Below are 19,973 nucleotides of genomic sequence, written 5' to 3'. Positions count from 1 at the left end.
AGAGGGACTTGATAGAACACAACTGAATCACCCACTTCCTCATTTTTCCTGTGCAAGTTCTAGGGAAAAGCCAGGTCCATGACTCTTGCTAGATTCCTATGGGTTGGCAGCAAAGGCATCAAGGATGAGACTAAAGATTCATGGGGATATTCTCATGCTGTTGATGAAAATCAGTGAAAGCATCAGAACTCATGTGATCTATCTTTCTGTCCTGAGGGTTCTGCCATGTTAAAACAGGCACTAGATGAAAGAAAAACATTACAATGACTGATCCAAACCAAGAACATAACCCTTCTCCTACAACATGAAAATCCTGAGCAAAATGAAAGTGTGTTGTGGGTTTGTTTGAGCTGTGATGTTTTAAGGACTAACCACATTTTTTACTGGATACCTGCTTAGTGTTTTTCTTCTCTGCTTTTAAAGTGTTCAAATTAACAAGGCAAAAACCTCACAAAAATATTTCAAGTCTTTTGAAATGGTACAGTAACTTCAGAAGCTTCTCTGTCAAGTATTAAAGAAAAAACATCAGCAGCAATTAAGCCCCACCTTTAGAAAAGAGTGTCTTCCTACCTTTGGGCTGCTCCAGGCTCTGGAACAGCACAATGCACACGAGCAGTCCTAGAGCTGCTGTTAACAAAACAACACTTTTAGTGTTAAGTCTGTTAACTTCCTGGAAACATTCCTCTGATACATCTTTTATTTACATAGACTGAACTAAAGTAGATACTGGGGTTTTTGCATGTGAACTGCATTTTCACTCAGCCTTGTTTACATTTAAAAATGAGTGCTGTCACTTGGCAACAGGTTAAAAGATACTCTGTAAGTTATGCTGCCTTTCTGTGCCAGTATTACCAAAACCCCACAGGTTCTGACTGTAAGTGCTCATCAGACAAACCAGAGCAGATAAAAATACAGAAGTGTCTAACATCTGCTGGCTTACATCTATGGAAAAATGTTAGAAGCAAAGAGGGCAGATTCTGAAAGTATCAGCTGACAAGTTTAGATTAAAAGAACTGTCTAGGATTACTGGCATACAGAAAGCACCTGCTTAGCTGAAGGGAGAGCTTCAGAGCCAGTGTTCTAATACAACAACCAAGCCTAGGAAAAAAACAGAGGCTGATCTTCACTGTCATAAAATACACTGGCATTCTAATTCCTCCTGAGACATGCTGGAAACAGCTGAAATGTCTGATCACATTCCAGATTCTGTATTTAAAGAGAAATCTTAGACTTGTAATGCTATTTTCTCTCATGCTATGTGCGAGGCCACACACAGTGCTATATTTAGGTTTACAGAGTTAATGAAGGGGGTTTTGCACTCCTCTTATGGATATTCGTGGTAAAGTGAAGGCAAAACAGAACTAGCTACTGTCTTATTCATATGCAAAATGCACTCAAGAAAGACAGAACCAAGACAGTACTTTACACAGCATCCTGAAAAGTTACATTTGGCAACACAGAGCATTTGCAGGATTAATCCTTGGATTTAAAAAAAACTTCAAAATTCCAGTTGTGAACACTGCCCTTTCCAAAAGTTGTAGAGAGAGAGGTAGAGAACAGAATGTGCCAAAAAAAGACACTTTTTAAAAACCACCTTTGAGGAAAGCAGGAAGGAAACAGCTTGAGGAGCCATTTGCTAGTACTGGGTGCCTCAGTGCAGGGTGCTGTGCTGGGTGCCTTTCAGACCTACGCCGCTACAACTGAAAACACTTCTAATTTCAGCTTGCACAAGGGCAAACAAGGACACTCCAGAATTACCTCTCACCTTGCTAGCACATAACACAAGAAGGTGCTTTTCAGATAAACATGTCCTGGCCTACGCAATATTTCCTTGGAAAACACCACAAGACTAGTGCCAGCAGCCTGGCTCGGCCTCTGAAGTGCTCAGCTCAAACTGCTCTGGATTGGGCATTGCCTACTTCTCCATACTGGCTACTGCAACAATCTCTCTTACCAACTCACACATCAAGAGGGAAGTCCTCAGTTCACAGCACTAAACCTGTGTTGTAAACAGCAGATCACAGCGTGTCTCCTCTGTCTGGCTTAAATTTTCACCACAGTCCCTGCTTCTTGACCAAGGAAATGTAGCAAATGCATAACTTCACCCATTTGGAAGTCATCCACTTGCCTTCGTCATCAGCAGGAAGAGACTCGGAACCCTTCAGTTCTCCTGTAAGGATTCTTTGTCCACTCTGCAACTTTTTATTCACTTGATCCAACTAAGGGAGGAGGTGACTTCTCAAAATGGCACCAAATTAATTATAAAATAGATGTAAGAAACAACATTGGACTAGAAAGTCAGTTAAAGTAATAGGACTTTATTCCAGATACAAGTAACAAGGTATTATCTTTTTTCTTTTTTAAAAGAATTTGTTAAAACTAGTACTTCAGACTAAATTAAGGATTCTGTGGAGCTTTCAGGCCCAAGTGAAAAGTATACAGACTCTTAGGAGTTTTTATTTTCTGAAACGAATACAAACACAAAATTGCAATCATCCTAGACAGTTTTATTCCTTATTAGTCTGAGGTATACTAACATTTCCCTACATGAATGTATGAATACTGGACTAGTCAGCATTGTTTTGCTCAAAAGGCATTTGTTAAAAAAAGTGGTTCTATTTTCCAGTTTTATAGGATAAACAATTTCTCCTGCATATGAACTTAAACAGTGTCATTTATATGCTCCTGCAAGATGAAAAGTGTAGGAAAATTTTTGATAGCACAGTTATTTCCCAACAAATACAAGTATGCTATTGAACATTAAAATGAAGGAGGAGAACATACCTGAACGGTTCTAGATCAATGGGAGATGGTAAGAAGTGAATGCTGACAAAACTTGCAAGGACTGCAGCTGGAAATCCCCATGCTGGGAACCTGGGAAGGAAAGAAAACCGTTCTATATTCATACACTCAGGAGGAGGGCAGGAAGGGAACAGAGTCTGGTGGGGTTTTTGTGTAAATGTTAAACTGAGTGCTAAAAATTTGGCCTGCAGGAAGACACAGCAGACTGACAATCTGTCCATCCCTGCCATGGAGAGGAGTGGCCCCACTGCTCCACAAACACTGCTGCTGTCCTGCTCTGCCTCTGCACTGAACTCGTCAGTCTCCAGGTGGATGATTCTGCCCCCAAACCACCAAAACACACGTTTCTTTTGCTGAGTTGTATTTCTAGTACATAACTGCCACAGGCAGAGCCCAGTCACTTGTGTGGTCAGCAGCTTCACTGACTGCAGTATCGTTAAGGCTTTTATCCATCCCACCCTGCCTGAGTGTTGAAGTATTTGCTATTTGCAGCCCTTACCAAGTGCAAACACAGCCCTAATGTGGTTGTGGCACACACGAAGCTGTGAGGTCTCACATGAACCAGCCTTCAAGGCACTGGCTGAGCCAACTGCCATCTCCTCTGCTGTGCAGCCACAGTGCCCAGGGAAGTGCCACAGAGACCAAAGCAAACAGCTCAGCAGCTCCCTCCTACCAATTCAATCAGGGAGGAATAAACCACTTAAGAAACACAAAATAAGTAACCGGAAAATTAAACATGGATGCTACCAAAGAAAACCACTAAATCACCACTAAAGATAAAAAGGAGTGAAAAGCATTTCCCGGGGAGGGAAGACCAGGGTATCACCTCCAGCCTTGGTGTACTGGCCTCATTCTGCACGGTGTTTTTAACAGAAGGAAACCACTCGCCCCTGGGCTGTCCCACCCAGCACCACTGCGCTCCCCCCTATGGAGGGGTCAGCTCCGTGACCCCCGCCACCCTCAGCTCCCTCCCTCTCTCCCAGGCAACCCTTAATGTGTGCTAAAGGCCAGCTGTGTCTGCCCACAGGCCTTACTGCTGCTTTACAAGGAAATCCATTTGGCCTCAAAGAGACCACAACACCGTCAGGTAAGGGAAAAACCAGACACACGTCACATAACCAAAGTATTGCCAACTTCAACTTTAATAATGGAACCATCACTTTTTTTGCCATTTCAGTAATAACTTTAAGGGGAATAAAAACTTCCCTACAAAAATAAAACTAAGCTTGTTAAAATTATAAATAGTTTAAATGTTTGTATTTAAAGACATACATTTTAATGTTTCCCTGCATTTCCCCTCCCTCATCATTTCATCATTCTGGTACCATCATATAGTGACAAGAAAACAGTTTTGCAACAAAAGCTTTGACAGTTCAATTTGATGCTAAAATTAAAGAAAGATAAAACTGACCAGGCATGACCATTTCTTTTAAATTAAAGCTGCTGTAACCGCCAGTGTGCAGAACAAAAAAGAAGAAAATTAACTCCACACACGATATCTTACAATAATTAACTGTGGACTAAGACAAAATTAAAAGTTTATTTTGGTCCCCCACCCCCATCCCCTTCACCCCAAATCAAGACTCATAGTGCATACAACACTGATTGAGGTTTTTGGCTAAAGTAAATGCAGATGTGCCTACTTAAAAAGACTGATAGTTTAGTTCAAGTAAAACCAAAATTCACATATTTTTATACTCAACTTTAAAACTCAAACAGTGTTTAAATCTGAGCAACAAATGGTTCAATATTGACAGCGATTATGCAATGATTACATAGCTATGGGCAGATACATAAATTAGGATGTTAACAGAATACCCACCAACATGCTGCTGCATTCCTAGAAAAACAAATTGTAACAAAACACAAAAGCATTCCCTGAACCATTATAAAGTGTCTCACTTGAGGATAATGTTGCTAACTCACACATGCACTACGATGTTACATGTGAAATTAAAAAACAAACAAGATATGCCTTAGATATATTTTATAGTTAGTCCTACTCTTAATTTTTCTTAACCCTTTAAAACATTATGATTGTCTCATAAGCTTGCAAATTCTTTTTACCTAAAAAACTTGTGAAGAGTTTTAAAAAGAATCTTACTACGGAAAGGAAACAAAGGCACAATTACATAAAATTAAGGGGAAGAACAGAAGCATCTTGGAGTTTCACACAGTATCCATTAGATGTCACCAAAGTTTTAACAATTCCTTGGGAATTTAAAACTAAGACATTAAGAACAGAGGGGAAAAAAACCCCACCACAACTTCTGCTGCTCTTCAATCCTTAGCACTCCTCCACTCCCCCAGCCCCCAGTATACAACTCATTTCCTCTCCGGCATAATAATGACTACGGTATCAGTCACTCAAATCTGCCTCATGCTTCCATGCTTCTATTGCACACCCACTTCTTTGGTTTCTTTTGAACATGCTTTTTTAGATAAATAACTCTGAAAGAACAACAACTATATTTACACTAAAGTAAAAAGTTTTCTTGCTACATTTTTCCTACTTTTAAATCAAGTAAATCAGCAGTCTGCAGAATTTGGTAATCAGTCTTTCAATTAAGAGTTTAAAAACCATAAGGAAAAAACCTTTTGAATTATTAAAAGCAAGAGTTACTAAGCTCAGTCACCAACACAGACAATAAATACTAACTTTCTGCTGGGCTGGAAACGGGAATACAAAATTCTACTTTCTTTGCCTGACTGAGCCTTTAACAAAGAAAGAAGCAGAGGAAGCTATTTCTGTCTTTTAGATATGATAATTCAAGATTATCCAGCCTAAAAATGGGTCACTGAGCCAGAGGAAAGACCTGACTTACAATAAAACCAAATGCATCTGTAGTTGCAGCTTATGTCTGAGCCCTCGCTAGACAGGTATTTCTCACAGAGTTATCTGAGACATGGACCACTTTTCAGAATTCAAGTAAGCAGCTTTTTAGGTTTGCAACACTTTTCAAACCCTGACTATGCCTTTATGGAACCAGCTTCTCCAAAAGGGACCTGTATGTGCAGCTCCATTTCCATTCTTACTTAGCTTTTGCTTCTCGTTCCTTCCCACTATTTCTATTATCTTTATTTCTTTTCCAGTGTGGATTTACGCAGTTAAAAACCATAAAACTTATTCACAATATTATAACATACTAAAACTTTAACCTTGTAGAATTAGTATTTTAACTTTCCTCTGTGTAAATACTATTTTCATTTAAAACTTCCTCTGTCAGCTATTAAGAGTTCTTCTCCCCCAACTCTTACCTTCTCTTCAACTTTCTCTTTACCTTCTTCAGAAAGATCACTTTAAAGCTTTCCACAAATTTCACAGTACAAACCACAAGATCTCATATGCCTTACACCTATAACAGTTCTTTCACAAATTATACAGTAACTATTTGAAAACAGAAAGGTAGTGCAAATCAATTTCATCTCTAAGATAGTGCTCCTACTAATTCTCGTCCAAATGGCTTTAATAATTATCAATTTGCACATCCTTACTTGTAAAGATACCATTAAGCAAAGAAGAAAAAACCATAAAATCTTATTTCATAGCATCCTAGGAAATTGCTTACAGTTTCACAGCTTGCACCAAGATAACTTGGGAAACTCTCTAGGCACACAGAGGGTTGCAAACTGATGTACAAACATGCAGAATCCCTTACTTGTGGGTACAAGATGCTAAGTGACCTGGCTTATGGAACTAAGTCTACCCTGGCATCACAAAACCGTCTTCTGAATAAAGAAAACTACTCTCTGCTGCTCTTTGTACGTTGGGTTTGGCATGCTCTATTGACATTTGGTAGCACACATTTTCCTGAGAGTCCTTTGGCCCTCTTTTAACCCGGTTTCAACACCCCACGAAGGGCTTCTTCAAGTTTGCTCCTGTAAGCTGCGTAGCGGTTCTTCAAGATCTGCAGTTGGTCATTTTCCTCTTTGTCCAGTATGCGCAAGAAGTTTTGCAGTTCAGGAATACTAAAAGCTTCCCACTGGAAAGGCAAAGAGCAAAGAATGGATGAGACGAACAGAAAATACATAAATCTTTTATATATACAGTATTTCTAAACAAAGTCTCAGACACTGTAGACCATTTCCAACTGAAACAGTATCAGGCACCTTCCTGGCAAATCTTAGGGCATCTGAAAATATTTTACTCTTTTAAACTGCTTTTTTCTTCTGCAAGTAACAACAGGTCAACCTAACCACAAACGAAATGCACAAAGGAAATTAACACAAAAGCACAAAGGAAATTAACGGGGAAAAAAGTCTGCTTCCAAAAAATGAACTGTCTGGTCAGCACAGCTCAAACAGAAGCCCACTCATCCATGAAGTTACACAAACACTGACCCAGCACGGGTGTGACATACCATGACTTCTCCAGTTTCATGCTCACGTAGAACAAAACTGAGCATTTCTGTTTTGGGGCCTGCCACCAAGCGCAGGTAGAGGGGATGTTCTCTGTCTGACAGCTTGCATGTATAAACTGCAGGAGAAGGAAACCACAGTAATTATCATCTTTACCAACAACGTTTCAAACACTTGGAACAACTGACGCTATGACTAATGCTTGCTAATGCTTGAAGATTTCAGAAAGATGCATGTGTAGCCAAAATTTACACACTGTTTATCAGTCTACAGACTGGTTTAGAGTGGTGAGTTTTAGGGAGGAGCTGAGCACTGACTGATGGTGACAGTGCAACACTGCACTTACACAGGAATGAAATGGCCTCCAGTCAACACAGTACACCAGCTGAATACGTGCAGGGCTGGGGTGGAGAAAAAACCCACAAGAAAAATATACAACACACAGATCTGTTGCTCTATTTAAGCACTTACAACATCAGAGCTGTGTATTCCTGTTCAGATACCTTTTCCACTTAAAATTTCACACACAAAGTCTAAAAGACAGCTCTGCCTGCCTGACAGCCAGAAACATCTGAACTCCTGAAACTGCTCTCAATGTCCACAGAAAGAAGGTGGATTCTAAGTGCAAGAACACAACTTTGGTAAAATGCACCTTTGCCTAAAAAAACCTCTTTTCCATCTTCCGGTATTTCCATGACAACATAGAACAAACTCCTAACAGCAGCCAGTGCCCAGGGAAAGCCATGTGCATTAACACCCAGGAGCACAACACACATGCTCATGGTTGTCACCTTGAGAGCGGTCTGCCAGCGCCACTACCTCAGGCACCACAGACACCAGGGTCTATCATTTTAAAAACCTGTCCTGTAGCTTAATCTCACAACTCTGCAGTGTATCAGGCCAGCTGAAACATAGAGTCTGAGAAGGGAGCATAAAATAAAATAGGATGGACTGCAAAGCACAGGAGATCTGTGTAAATGTTTTAGCAGGTGACTTTGTCTTCGATGAATTAGCCTGAAATACCCCCAGATCTTTTGCTGTCTTACCATGCTACTTTGCATAGGGAAAAAAAAGACATGGTAGGAAGATTGTCACCCCTATTTATCTGAGTTCTTCCACCTGGCTTATTTCAAGTATTACTATAGCACAACTTCTTCCCCAAACCCTTCCACTACCAAAATGCCCCAAGCTCAGCTTATACCTTGATCTTCCTTGTGACAGCGTTTATAAAGTGCAAACTTTGCAGGGTTGTCAGCCACAAAGAACTTCTTGAGCAAGGCCTCGATAACTTCCCGAACAGTGTTGGTGCTGCTGATGTGAAGGGTGTTCACGCAGCCGTCCGGCAAGTAAAAAGCGGTCTCTGTATTGCTGGGAGCACACCTCCCCTGGCTCTGGGAGGACTGCACAGTGATGGGTCTGCATAGTTCCATCTGCACTTTGATGAAGCCAGTGTAAATCCCATTTGCATTCTGCAGTGAAGGAAAGGACAGAACTGTTAACATTGTCAGCAAGGACCAGCTGTGACACAGCAGTGGAGCAGCCACATGAAAATGCTCACTGTGGTGAACACAGTTTAAATACCACTGCAATACACGACATCTCATAGGAAAGGTATTGTTGTGGTAGTTCAGACAGTTATTCTTTCTGGTATATCTTCTGAATATTAATGTTGCTTATTAATAACTATTGAGTATTAATGGTTTTTTAATAATAACCATTGAATTCTAAGTATATTAGGACCTCATCAAGCAACAGGTATGACATACCAGTGATAGGTTTTAACTTTAGGAGAGAACTATGAAGTGAAAAAGATCACCAACACCCATCTTTGGCAACAGATTTACTGCAAAAATACAGAAATTATCTCCCACACTTTAGCTGTCTTTGTCAACTTCGTATGAGGTATTTAGATGGTCAAATCATGTTGAAAAAAAAAACCCAACCAACCAAAAAAAAAAAAAACCCAAAACAAAAAACCCCACAAAACAACAAAAAAAAAACCCAGACAAAACCCCAGAATAAATGCCAATCTAATCAACATCTGAAATTGTTTATTCCAGTTTCTTCTGAAAGACAAAATAGTAAAGCAAATCAAACCTTACTGAGCTAGAAAACTTTTGACAATCTGGTTTTAGGCATAGTAAGTCCTGATCCACATGCAAAAACATAACAAAGATCTTCTCAGTACACAGTCATACTTACATGGTTTAGGATATAATGGAATTTCAAAATTTCCATATACACCCACGGGAATATGTCATGTATTAGAACATTTGGACAGCATGACAACTGAGTAACAGCGTGTGAAGCATATGCAAATTTTATTAGTATGGTCCTGAGTAGACTGGACTGAATATCAGACCTGGTTCACAATCCTTGGAAATTATGAGTCTTATGTATTCCAGTTTGTACTGTCTATGTTTTGAGGACAGGGGGAAGAAAGCCTCTTCATGCTGAAAACCTATATGACTACTCTGAAAGTTAAGTCTCCTATAATAAATATTGAGTGTTTTAATTTTTATCACTCGTTGAGCATCCTTATCAAAGAAATCTGGCAAAAATTTATCTGCAGAAACAAGATAAATATACCTTCATTTTTACCATCTGAGCATTTTCAGAATTTGTCAGAAAATTCTGACAAATTTTCACCTTAGTGTCAGCTGACAGTTTACCTTAAACACATTTCAGATTACACCAGTTTGTTTTTACAACAGGTTTTTTTGATCCATATAAAAGAGTTACATGGATAAGAAGCATTTCAGACATGAGATTTAATTTGCAGATCTAAGGAAATGTCACTTAAAAAATCATTAAAACAGTTTCATATGTAAGATGCTGAGAATAAAGCAATTCACAATGCACTACAAAGTTACAGCTCAACTGCTTGCATTAAAAATTACAGGAATCCTATGCAAAACTTACCAAGGTCATCTTTAATTTATCAGTGACAGATGAATTATAGCTTTGTATCTTCTCTTTAACTTCTTCTTTACTGAGATAAATGTGAGGTTCTCTCTCCTTCTGAACATCCTTCAAAAACAAGACAGCAGTTTTAAAATAAAAAATAATAATAATTATTTTATGATTTTGGATATGAACATTACTCCAAATGGTAATTATTCCACAAAGGCTCAACATAACAGTAATTAGCTGTGCAGCAACAGAAAGGATTAACACATTAAGCAAATCAAACAGAACATTCAGAGTGAAGGGAGATGGTTTAATCAACACATCCAAAGACACCTGTGCCCTTTTGTTGCCAACTGTTTTCCTTCGAATATTTTGCAGCAGTATGCAAAACAGCTCAGCTCATTTTATGGCTTGATTTCCTCCTGTCAATGCCATGCCATCCTGTTAAGAACACTTAAAATTTTCATGAAATATTACTTGGGGCACAAATAGGTATTTCTGAACAAATGAGGAGTACATCTGAAAATAGCAGCACGTCCTAACAAGTAACCCTGACAATCCCAGCATGTGCCAACAACACGACGGCATCCCTGCATTCCAACGTGACAGACAGGATGTTACACACAGGGTCACTGCCTACTACATAAACCATTGCAAGTAACTCTCCAGATACATAATGTTACACCAATTGCATGTTTTTTCCATGGGGAAGGCCTATTAAGATTTTTCAACTGTTGCTTTTATGAGGTTGCTATGGATTTCACGTGCAGCAGTAAAAGATGACCCTGGAATTGGATTTTTTCCAAACAAACATTTGTTCCCAGTCTGTATTCCCACAGCAAACCAGTGTTATAAATACATTCCAGTTTCTACCACTGGCACAAATGCCATATATAGTATGAAAGAGTTCCAGCTCTCAGCTTTGACGATTTAAGGCTTCAGTTAGACAAGGGAGACGCTTTGAAGAACCTCGATGCTTTCAGAGAACACCTGAACACATTCACCCTACGGACAAACCAAATCACAGTTCCATCTATCCTCACAAACACATTTGGAGCATATCCTGAGAAAGGACTTCCCTGACTTCAGTGGCCAGTCCTGTATCCCAGTATATTGGACACCACTCAGCACAACTCAGCATACACCTTTGCAGGCACTTCAGTTTGCCAGACAGGACCCCAAAGATGAGCACATCTGCTGTGGCATTGTAAGCTTCCACTTGCCAGAAAGAATCTGCTGAACTTTTTGTGTCTCCTAATTTAAAATCAAATATTTTTAGCTCTTTTAGGCTTAGTTTTGCTTTTCCTATATGGCATTTCACTAAATGACATGCTGGAGCAGACTTATTTTCCCATAGCTATAAAAAGAAAGGTGTGGTCTGAATGGAGAACTTGAAGCCAGAAACCTTGAATTCTGATCTGGGCTCAGATACTGATTTCCTGCATACCACAGAGAACATACCTTTATTCCAAAATCAGGAAACTGAGGCAAAAAAGGAACACCAGTGAAAGACAACTCTGCCATTAGTTCCTTAAACACAGTTCTAAGATTGTGTATTGCACAGTTGCCAGACACCACCTACTATATTACAAACACCAAATTACTGAACATTTTCAGAATTCAAATCTCTATTCTCCCTAGAGAAATGAAGCCTTGTTGCCCCTCTATTTTTCATCTTCCCTCTCCCCCAAACTGTCATAATAAAGACGGACACAGTTTCATCTAAACTGCCCACTTCATCTCTCCAAAGGCTCTTTCAGCTTTATAGTGTTCTATTTGGGGGCAAACAAAGCAGACACAAAGGAAAAAAAGTGGATACTAAAGGGACAGGAAAGTCTGCAGGCCTCTATTTACATCTGTATGACACATTTCAAGAACCCAAGCTTTAACTTGCAACATTCCCTGTAAGTGCAGACAAACTCCTTCACATGGATGCCAGCCAAGACTCACCTCAGGCAAGCACATTGTAGAGGTCATATCTCTCCAATCTACCAACAGTATTGATACTGAATTTCCAATACTGGCCACCTCAGCTTTAATGTTTATTATTAATTAATTTCTGATTGTTCAGCCAGGTACCTACCCAGCTGGAGCTGACTGTCACGATGATTACTGAGGTCACCCACAACATCCACTATCGTTAAGCAAAAACACAAACCAGGAAAGAGGAAAAAACCTCAACCTATGTTGAAACATCAACCTTTGTTTACAAAAAAATAATAAACAAACAAACAAACAACCATTTCGCATTAACTTCTGTGCACCTCAAGGTTTAATTTCACAAAAACAACTTTTAATAACTGTAGGTGACAAAAAGAACCTATTGCCTTTAATGGCAATGGCACAGAGTAAGCTCACAAGGCTGACAGCTAGGAAATTATCTGTATGCATTATTAAAGAGAAAAAAAAAAGAGCAAGAAAAAAAACCTTGGTGAATTAATAAGTATAAACAGACAACAAGAAATTCTCTCCTGTTTTCACACAGGAGAGTTTTCATATACATTTCTGTTCTCCCAAAATGACAGAAATTTGATCTGGTTAGAAACGACACTACCCCACGAGATCACTCTAATCCTGGGGATTGCCGTGGAACCAGGCACAACAAGCAAAATCCAAGCACAGCATCCAAGCCAGCTGATTTCCCATAGACTTGCCCTGGTCATGCCCTTGTAGTCAGCCTTCTCAGGTGCGGCTCCACTATAGAGCTGTGGGCCACAAGGTATCACTGGGGCAGCTGACGTTCCCTCAAATGAGTCAGACATGATTCCATACTTGAACATACCACAGGAATTTCTGCCTTCTTGCACTAGCACTAGAGGCCAGACAATTTTGGCAAAGCTTAATTAAGCCCACAAAAAACACATCTGTGTGTTTACGCAAAAGCAGGGATTACCTCCTTCTGTAGCAAGCATTCTGCCAACAAATGTACCTCTAACTCATTTTCTAAACAACCAAAGCCTGTGCCTCAATTAATTTTAACAGCACGTAGTTCATAGCAAACCTCTGAACTGAATACAAAGAGGACTACTAGGATTAAAACAGACAAATGGACCCAAAATCATTCAATAAAAATACCATACATAATAGGCAGAAATGCTGTTTACTTCAGTCATCATTTTCACCCTACTCCACCATCTTTCACCATCAAGACCACAGGCAGAGAAAAGTGAAGACATATTCCAGAAGAGGAAAGAACTTGATGCCACTGGAAACCTAAGCCCGAGGTCTTCATGAATTATTCTGGCGATACCATCTTGCACCCCAAAAAAAAAAAGCTGAGAACACTCCAACTACTCATTCATCAGGGCACAGCTTCAACCAAGCAAACAAAACCTCCTCACTAGATACACACCAGGACTTACAGAAAATCACATTGCTGTTACACAGACTGCAGAGACAGTAAATCCCATATGACTGCTGTCAACAGAAAGCCAACAAAGGAACAACTCACTGGGTTTATTATGAACAAGAAAGCCTCAGCCCACCATGATTCACTGGGTCAGCTGCACTCAGTGAGTATCATTAAGCAGGACACACAGATTTGAGGCACTTGTGTCTTTTAATTTTCCTAATTATGCTTAACCAACATGCAAAGAGAAGCTGACAAGATGGTATATAGGTTTTTCTCCCTGGTTTTTTCAACTTTCCTGAAGCTGAATTGCTCTCAGTATACATTAGCACTTAAATTTTGCCATACAGCTTTGCTAGCCATGTTGGAAGTTAAAATAAGTCTTCTTTGACCAGCATACTGAGGTGGGTAGAGGAAGACTTGGCAAACTCATTTCCCATAGGAAATAACAGGTCCTTCATAACAGGACCCACTAAAAGCCATCCCCTGCTAACTCTCCTTTTGTCTAGCAGATCAAATTCCACTTTGTTATCTCAGCAGGTAAATTTATTACCTGTGAAGACCTTGAGTCATCCAATACAACAGTAATACTTAATTCATCTCTACCGTGCTTTACAACGTGCTTCTGACATCTTGCTCTTGCAATGGCCACTAAAGTGGTTGAAGCCACACCTGCTCAGGGTGGGACTACTGGTAAAGTAATTGCTCCTAAGTCAGCTGTTTCAAACAAAGGAGCAAGAGCACTTTGGAGGTGAGACTGGGCACAGCTTCTCAAAGTTAGTGTGCTGCTGAGGCACAAGGGAAGCATGATTCATCTCCAGGCTGATTCAGATGCAGCTGATTCATCTCCGACTCCCTACAAAACGCCCAGCACGCACCTCAGAACAACTGTACATCAGGAATTGTGAAACCACCTTTATTCAAAAGTTAGGCCTGGTGATGAGCTTCCTAACCACAGATGCTTGCATATGTCACAGCAGCAGAGTGAAGTATAAACACAACCAGCAGAGCAGTTCACACTGGGTCTTCTTCCATCAACCAAGACCTAGATGTTGCTAGGCTTAATCATATAGCACTTCTGGGTGCTAGTGTGCAAAAAATGAACCTTCTCTATAAAACAATGCACAAACATTTCCATGCTATTTTTTGTAAAAATAAAATAAAATATATAGAATTGAACCTGAGCTAGGTTCTCTTCCATCACCTAGCCAAATTATATTCTTGGTAATGTCTGCCATGTCAGCACCCCTTTCTCCTCCCAGCCCACTTCAGTGTTTTCCTCATCAGAGCTCCTGGTCTCCTTCCATTCCCTGATGCAAATGTGATCTGCTACTTCCTCAGACCAGCAAAGATGGGAAAGATAAAAACTAGTCCCAAGGAGACAGCTGAATACATCAGAATCCGTGCAGATATATCTGGGTCTAAAGCACTGATTTTCTAGTGTGAGCTATTAATTGTTAAGAAAATCATTCTGTCCTTCACAACACTTACAGTGCACACCATTGGCAGCCATTTGTGTTAAAGCCATTTCTCAGCTCAACCAAAGCAGGATTTAATTCTCAAATGAAATTCCTAAGCAACAGCTGTCCCTAAGAGGGAAATGAGGCAAGTGCTTTCATTTTCCCAAGGGGAATAGCTGGTCTTTCATTAGAGCTCATGATGCAATGCCTCTTCACAGTTGAGCTTCCTCCCAACAAAAAGAGCAGAAAAAGTTTTTTCTTTATCGCCTCCACCCCCCATGCTCATCTCATTTATTGTAGCACAGATGTTTCGAGAAGCAGCACTCTCTTTGTAACATTTATGCTGAGTGCAAAGCCCTAGCTGAGACTCGCTCAGCATGAATCCTCAAGAAACACAACTAAAACTGCACAAATTACAATTAAAGTGAACTGCAAGTCAAGTTGTGGTCCCAAAAAAGAAGAATCACATCACATCAGGGGTTTTATGGAAGTCTAAGTCTCACGGTTTCTGCCAAAGCCTAGTCTCGCATGCAGTAAGAAAGCACTAATAAACTCAACAGCTACAAGCTGCTATGGGACGAGGATGAAAAAAGGTTTCACAAACAAAGAAAACTCCAAAACCATGAAGCCTGTATCCTCAGGATCCTTGCCTTGAGTCAAATGTCTGGTTTCCCCAAACTGCTACTGCAGCCTTCTATTCATGGAGAGATAAAAGGTCTCTCTCTTCCATCCAACCTGGTATTTTCACAAAACTTAAGAAATTAGCATCTCTTGAGGAATGGAGAACTAAGTTCCTCTTCAATATTTCAGCCTGAAAGACACAGGGAAATATAATGGACAAAAGGTTAAACCTATCCCGGGAACTTAAATAAAGCATTTTTATGAGAAATCTGAAGAACCAAAGACCTCTGGGAACTCAAGCAATCTTTTAAGGCATATCAATCCCTATCTCAGCTCTCATGTTTCACATTAATCACACACATACAGTGAACATGATTCAGTCAGATGAATGAAGATTGCTGTAAATTGTGGCTGGAAATTTCTGAAATAAAGCACTAAGGGGTTGAAAATGAGAAATCCGGCCTAATCTAAATTAAAAAAAGAAGTCTTGTTTAGTCATAAAAATTTCAGCTAGTGCATCCTATTTACACTACATTTGCATTAAAGAAAGGATTTAACTAACAGTGCTATCATACAACAACAAAAAAGCCCAACAGAGAATACAGGAAACAAAATAAAGGGAATTCTGATCTCAATTGTTACTCCTTCTACTAGCAAGAATACTCTCTTTCCTACTGCCTGCCAGCACTCCTACAGGAAAGACAGCAACTGAAACCTTGCAATTAAACTATTTTGAAACAAGCACCTTACTTCTCCCTCATCCTAACTCTTCTGAGAGCAGAGCAGCTTCCCAAGTGACAGCAATCTCTCCTATCCTGGGGCAAGCCTGAACTCAGGATACGTGCTCTTCCTTCATCTGAAACCCTGAGACTCACCAAGTAGAGACACTCGTCACAGCCAGTCAGAGACACCAGTAGCCATAAAGGTGTGAAGAAGACCAACTAGGGGCAGGGTGGCCAGGAGGAAACATTAACATCTAAGTACCTACAGGCATTGACCTTATCACATAGCTGAACCTTGTAATGTTTGCATCTTCCTGAACAGGGTGAGGTTGCTTTCTGGGTCAGGGAAAGGGGAATTTTTCTCACAGGATGGACATGGGCAAAATAATCTATCTTCTTGTAATACCTTTTGCTTTCTGCATTCAGGGAGATCCAGTTCTCACAGTGGCACACAGGGCAAGGAAGCAGTCTCTTTTTTAGGAAAAGATTTTGTTTTTCTAAGCAGGTTTGGCTGATCTGAGTCTTGAACAATTATCCTGACAGTCAGAGAGAGTTCAAGAACAGCCCACACCATAAACTCCTGACAGAGCAAGAGAAGTGGCACCCTCCCAGGTCAGGTGTACAGGGCATCCAGCCTCATATTCTGCCTTTGACAGCAGCAAAAACAAAGGCTATTTCGAGCAAGCACGTGAGCCATCTCTGCAGCCTCTCTGCTGGCATCCACAAGTGTGGAAGCAGGAATTCAGACGGCACCTCCCTTCCGAGTCTGTTCAGTGTCCATTTATGGGCCTGGTGCCTATGCATGCACATCAGCCCTTTCTGAACCTGCCAACACCGCCTGTCTCTACACCTCCTGTGGCAGCAAGTTCCAGAAATTCATGACTGCAGTGTGAAGAGGTACTGCCATCTGCTTTAAGCTGATCTTCTACTAAGACAGAAGATAACTTCTGTTAAAAACATTGAGTGCCCTTTAATCCCAATATGGCAGGAGCTGGTAAACCCAAGTTTCACATTCAGTTTACGTATCACCTTTGTGATTTTGTAAGCCACAGGCGCACATACCTTCTTTTTCTTTCTCCAAAGTGAGAAGCCTTGAACTCCTTAGTCTTTCCTAAGGTAGTTGCTCCATCCTCTCAATCATTTTGCAGCAGGGTGACTAAGCACAAAAATGGGATATGGGGACCAGACCAGGACAGAACTTGCGACATAGGTGCACCAAAGCTTAGATGCTCTTTGCTTATCAATCTGTATGCTACAGGTATATGAAAAATCTTTACTTTTATCCATGATGCAATGTGGTCTCCCTTCCATAGTGGTTAAAGAAATCCCCGTGCAACACCACATTTTATAATTTTATCATAATTTTACAAGGTACAGGCATTACAGTTAATACTTGTTACTTTCTGACTATTTTCAGTTTTTCCCAAGTACCACCATGTGATTTGGCATGCTAATGAAAGCAATGAATGACAAAGTAAAACATTATGGCTCCTGTCTGCCCCCTCTGATGTAAACACTCAGATGTTTATATGGTGAATATTTTTAAGTAGCAGAGAAACAAAACAAAAGTTGTAACTTCCCTTTATTCCTTTTAACAAATTATTTTCCTTCAAACAGAGGCCACATGAACACAGTTCATATTCAGGCATTGTGGAAGTAAGGCTAGAAAACGGAATATATTTGTTGGTGGCATTAACATTGCTGCTTGAGTTTCATTTAAGTTCATCATGACCTCACCTCTGAAAACCCCTAGTTACAAACCCTGTCGTACCCTACATGGTTGTACTTTAACTACTGGCATGCAACCCAGTTTCAAAAAATCTGTCATCTGTTTAAAGTGAAAACCAACTGTACAAATAATAGCAACTCAGGCTTAGCATTAGATTTTGTCCCTAAAGACACAACAGATTTTACACAGATTTGTACATTTTCCCTTCTCCATACTATGACATATTTTTAAAGAAATATATTAAGTGATTTAAATAACATTTAACAGCCATTTCAGTTTTGCAAATTTTAGTAAAACTAGATGTAAGAAATATCACAGACAGCAAATCATTTCCTTCAGGTCTCCTCTTCAGAAAGTGTGAGTTTTAACTGCTGGCTATTTAAGCACATAAGGTGTTTAATGAACTAAAATGGATTACCAGCCCCTGTGACCTGTACAACAAAGTCAAGCTTTTAAAAGACCATTAGGAAATGAGCTTATAAAAGATATTGTATTGAAAACTAATTAGTATATCTTGAAGGTTAAGTACGGTCTGAAGCCCAGGGTACTAACACAAGTAGAGATGAAACAGCTAAGTAACATTAGGGCTCCAGGTTATTACACCAGGTGCATGTGACCCTGCAATGCAAGAATCCAACATGTTCCATCCAACACAAGGTAGGAAGAGGTGGTTTACAATGACAGCCTCCCAGGTCTTCAAATGCAACTATCTACATTTTCCTTTAAAACTGACATTGGAAACCACCCAGCCATTCCTGGGGAAGCAAGCACCATGCCAGGCCAAGGCATAGAGTCTTCTCCCCGTGCTTACTGCCAGCACTTTCCAGTCTGAAGCAAGCTCAGTCGTGGGCCTTGTCTCAGCAGAAGCTGGTTGATGTGCCAGCTTTTGCCAAGTGTGTCAAGCACCATTTTATCTTTAGAGCAACATTCCCTTCCTGGATTTGGTTGGGTAGCTCTAAGATTGTGTCACCAAATTACTTTTAAAACCTTCTGACAAAACCTGCCTGTATCGAGAAAAGACAACAACTTCATAATCAGGCCAAGCCTTAGGGCTGGTGTTAGACAGAAATGGTGAGCCTACACATGGTCACAACAGTCCCATCAACCAAGTCATTTTTGTTTGGATTTGTTCCACATAAAAAACACAAACCTCAAAAATGCACACTAACAATTCTCATCTAGGAAACATCACACACTGGCTCTTTGGATATAGAACAACTCTGACAGTTTTCCCTTATCACAGACCAGAACACTGAAAAAAATCTTGAGAAAGATGAATGGCCTTCTCAAAGAAATTCCATGGTCATGGGGAGGATGTTGTACTTTGTTTGAAGAACATAAAGTTCTGCAAATTCAAATAGTCACTGTTACTGTCTCTATCAACCTGGTGCTGAACTCATATTTGAAACTTTTCTGAAGAAAAAATGCCCTCCTCTACCACACATGCATTTCAAACCCCCACAAAATTAAGGAAGTACAGCTATCTATTTTTCAAATGAAGTCTGCATTTGAAAGGCCTCAAAAGCTCATACACAACCTCTAATTAAAGTAGCAAAAAATATCTTCTTAGTATGTTAAATATGATCATGATAAAACCATCACATGCATTTACAGTCAACTTATGTAACTGCTGCTATATATATATATACACACACATACACAAAACAAACAGAGCTAAAAACTAATCCCATCCAAAACCTAATAAAGTTCACACTGACTGTAGCTCTACTTCAAAACAAGTTAGGTTTTCATGAAGTAAGTCCATAGGAAGTATTTTTACCACACTACTTGTCTCACTGCAATTTGTGCAATTAAGTCTCTACACAGCTTCCACAGAAATATTAAAAACCAGTCTCTTCCAAGAGACATCCAAATCAGATATTTCACAGTGCAGACAAAAGGACGCACCCCTGCAGTCTGGCCTGCATGAAAAACTTCCTCCTTCTTTCACACTCCAGAAAATTTATATCACCTGACACATTTCATTAACAGTTAAAACTGTAATGACTGTACCCTTCTGT

General features: G+C 40.0%; 1 protein-coding gene across 2 annotated transcripts in view; it reads right to left on the bottom strand.

Moving 5' to 3' along the window:
• Nucleotides 1–3,926: 3,926 nt before the first annotated feature.
• RASSF3 (Ras association domain family member 3) overlaps nucleotides 3,927–19,973 on the bottom strand; it is a 76,394-nt gene continuing 60,347 nt past the window's right edge. For both annotated transcript variants that reach the window (XM_010413645.3, XM_039571134.1), the window contains exons 2-5: nucleotides 10,084–10,191; nucleotides 8,363–8,630; nucleotides 7,164–7,279; nucleotides 3,927–6,785 (exon numbers count right to left, since the gene is read on the bottom strand). In XM_010413645.3, coding sequence (XP_010411947.1) covers nucleotides 6,636–6,785; nucleotides 7,164–7,279; nucleotides 8,363–8,630; nucleotides 10,084–10,191 — 642 coding nt within the window. In that variant the 3' untranslated portion in view covers nucleotides 3,927–6,635. The remainder of the gene's footprint in view (nucleotides 6,786–7,163; nucleotides 7,280–8,362; nucleotides 8,631–10,083; nucleotides 10,192–19,973) is intronic.

The sequence above is a fragment of the Corvus cornix genome, chromosome 1A (genome assembly GCF_000738735.6).
Source record: "Corvus cornix cornix isolate S_Up_H32 chromosome 1A, ASM73873v5, whole genome shotgun sequence".
Lineage (NCBI taxonomy): Eukaryota > Metazoa > Chordata > Aves > Passeriformes > Corvidae > Corvus > Corvus cornix.
Note: the sequence above shows the minus strand (reverse complement) of the source record. Positions and strands in the feature narration are given on the sequence as shown.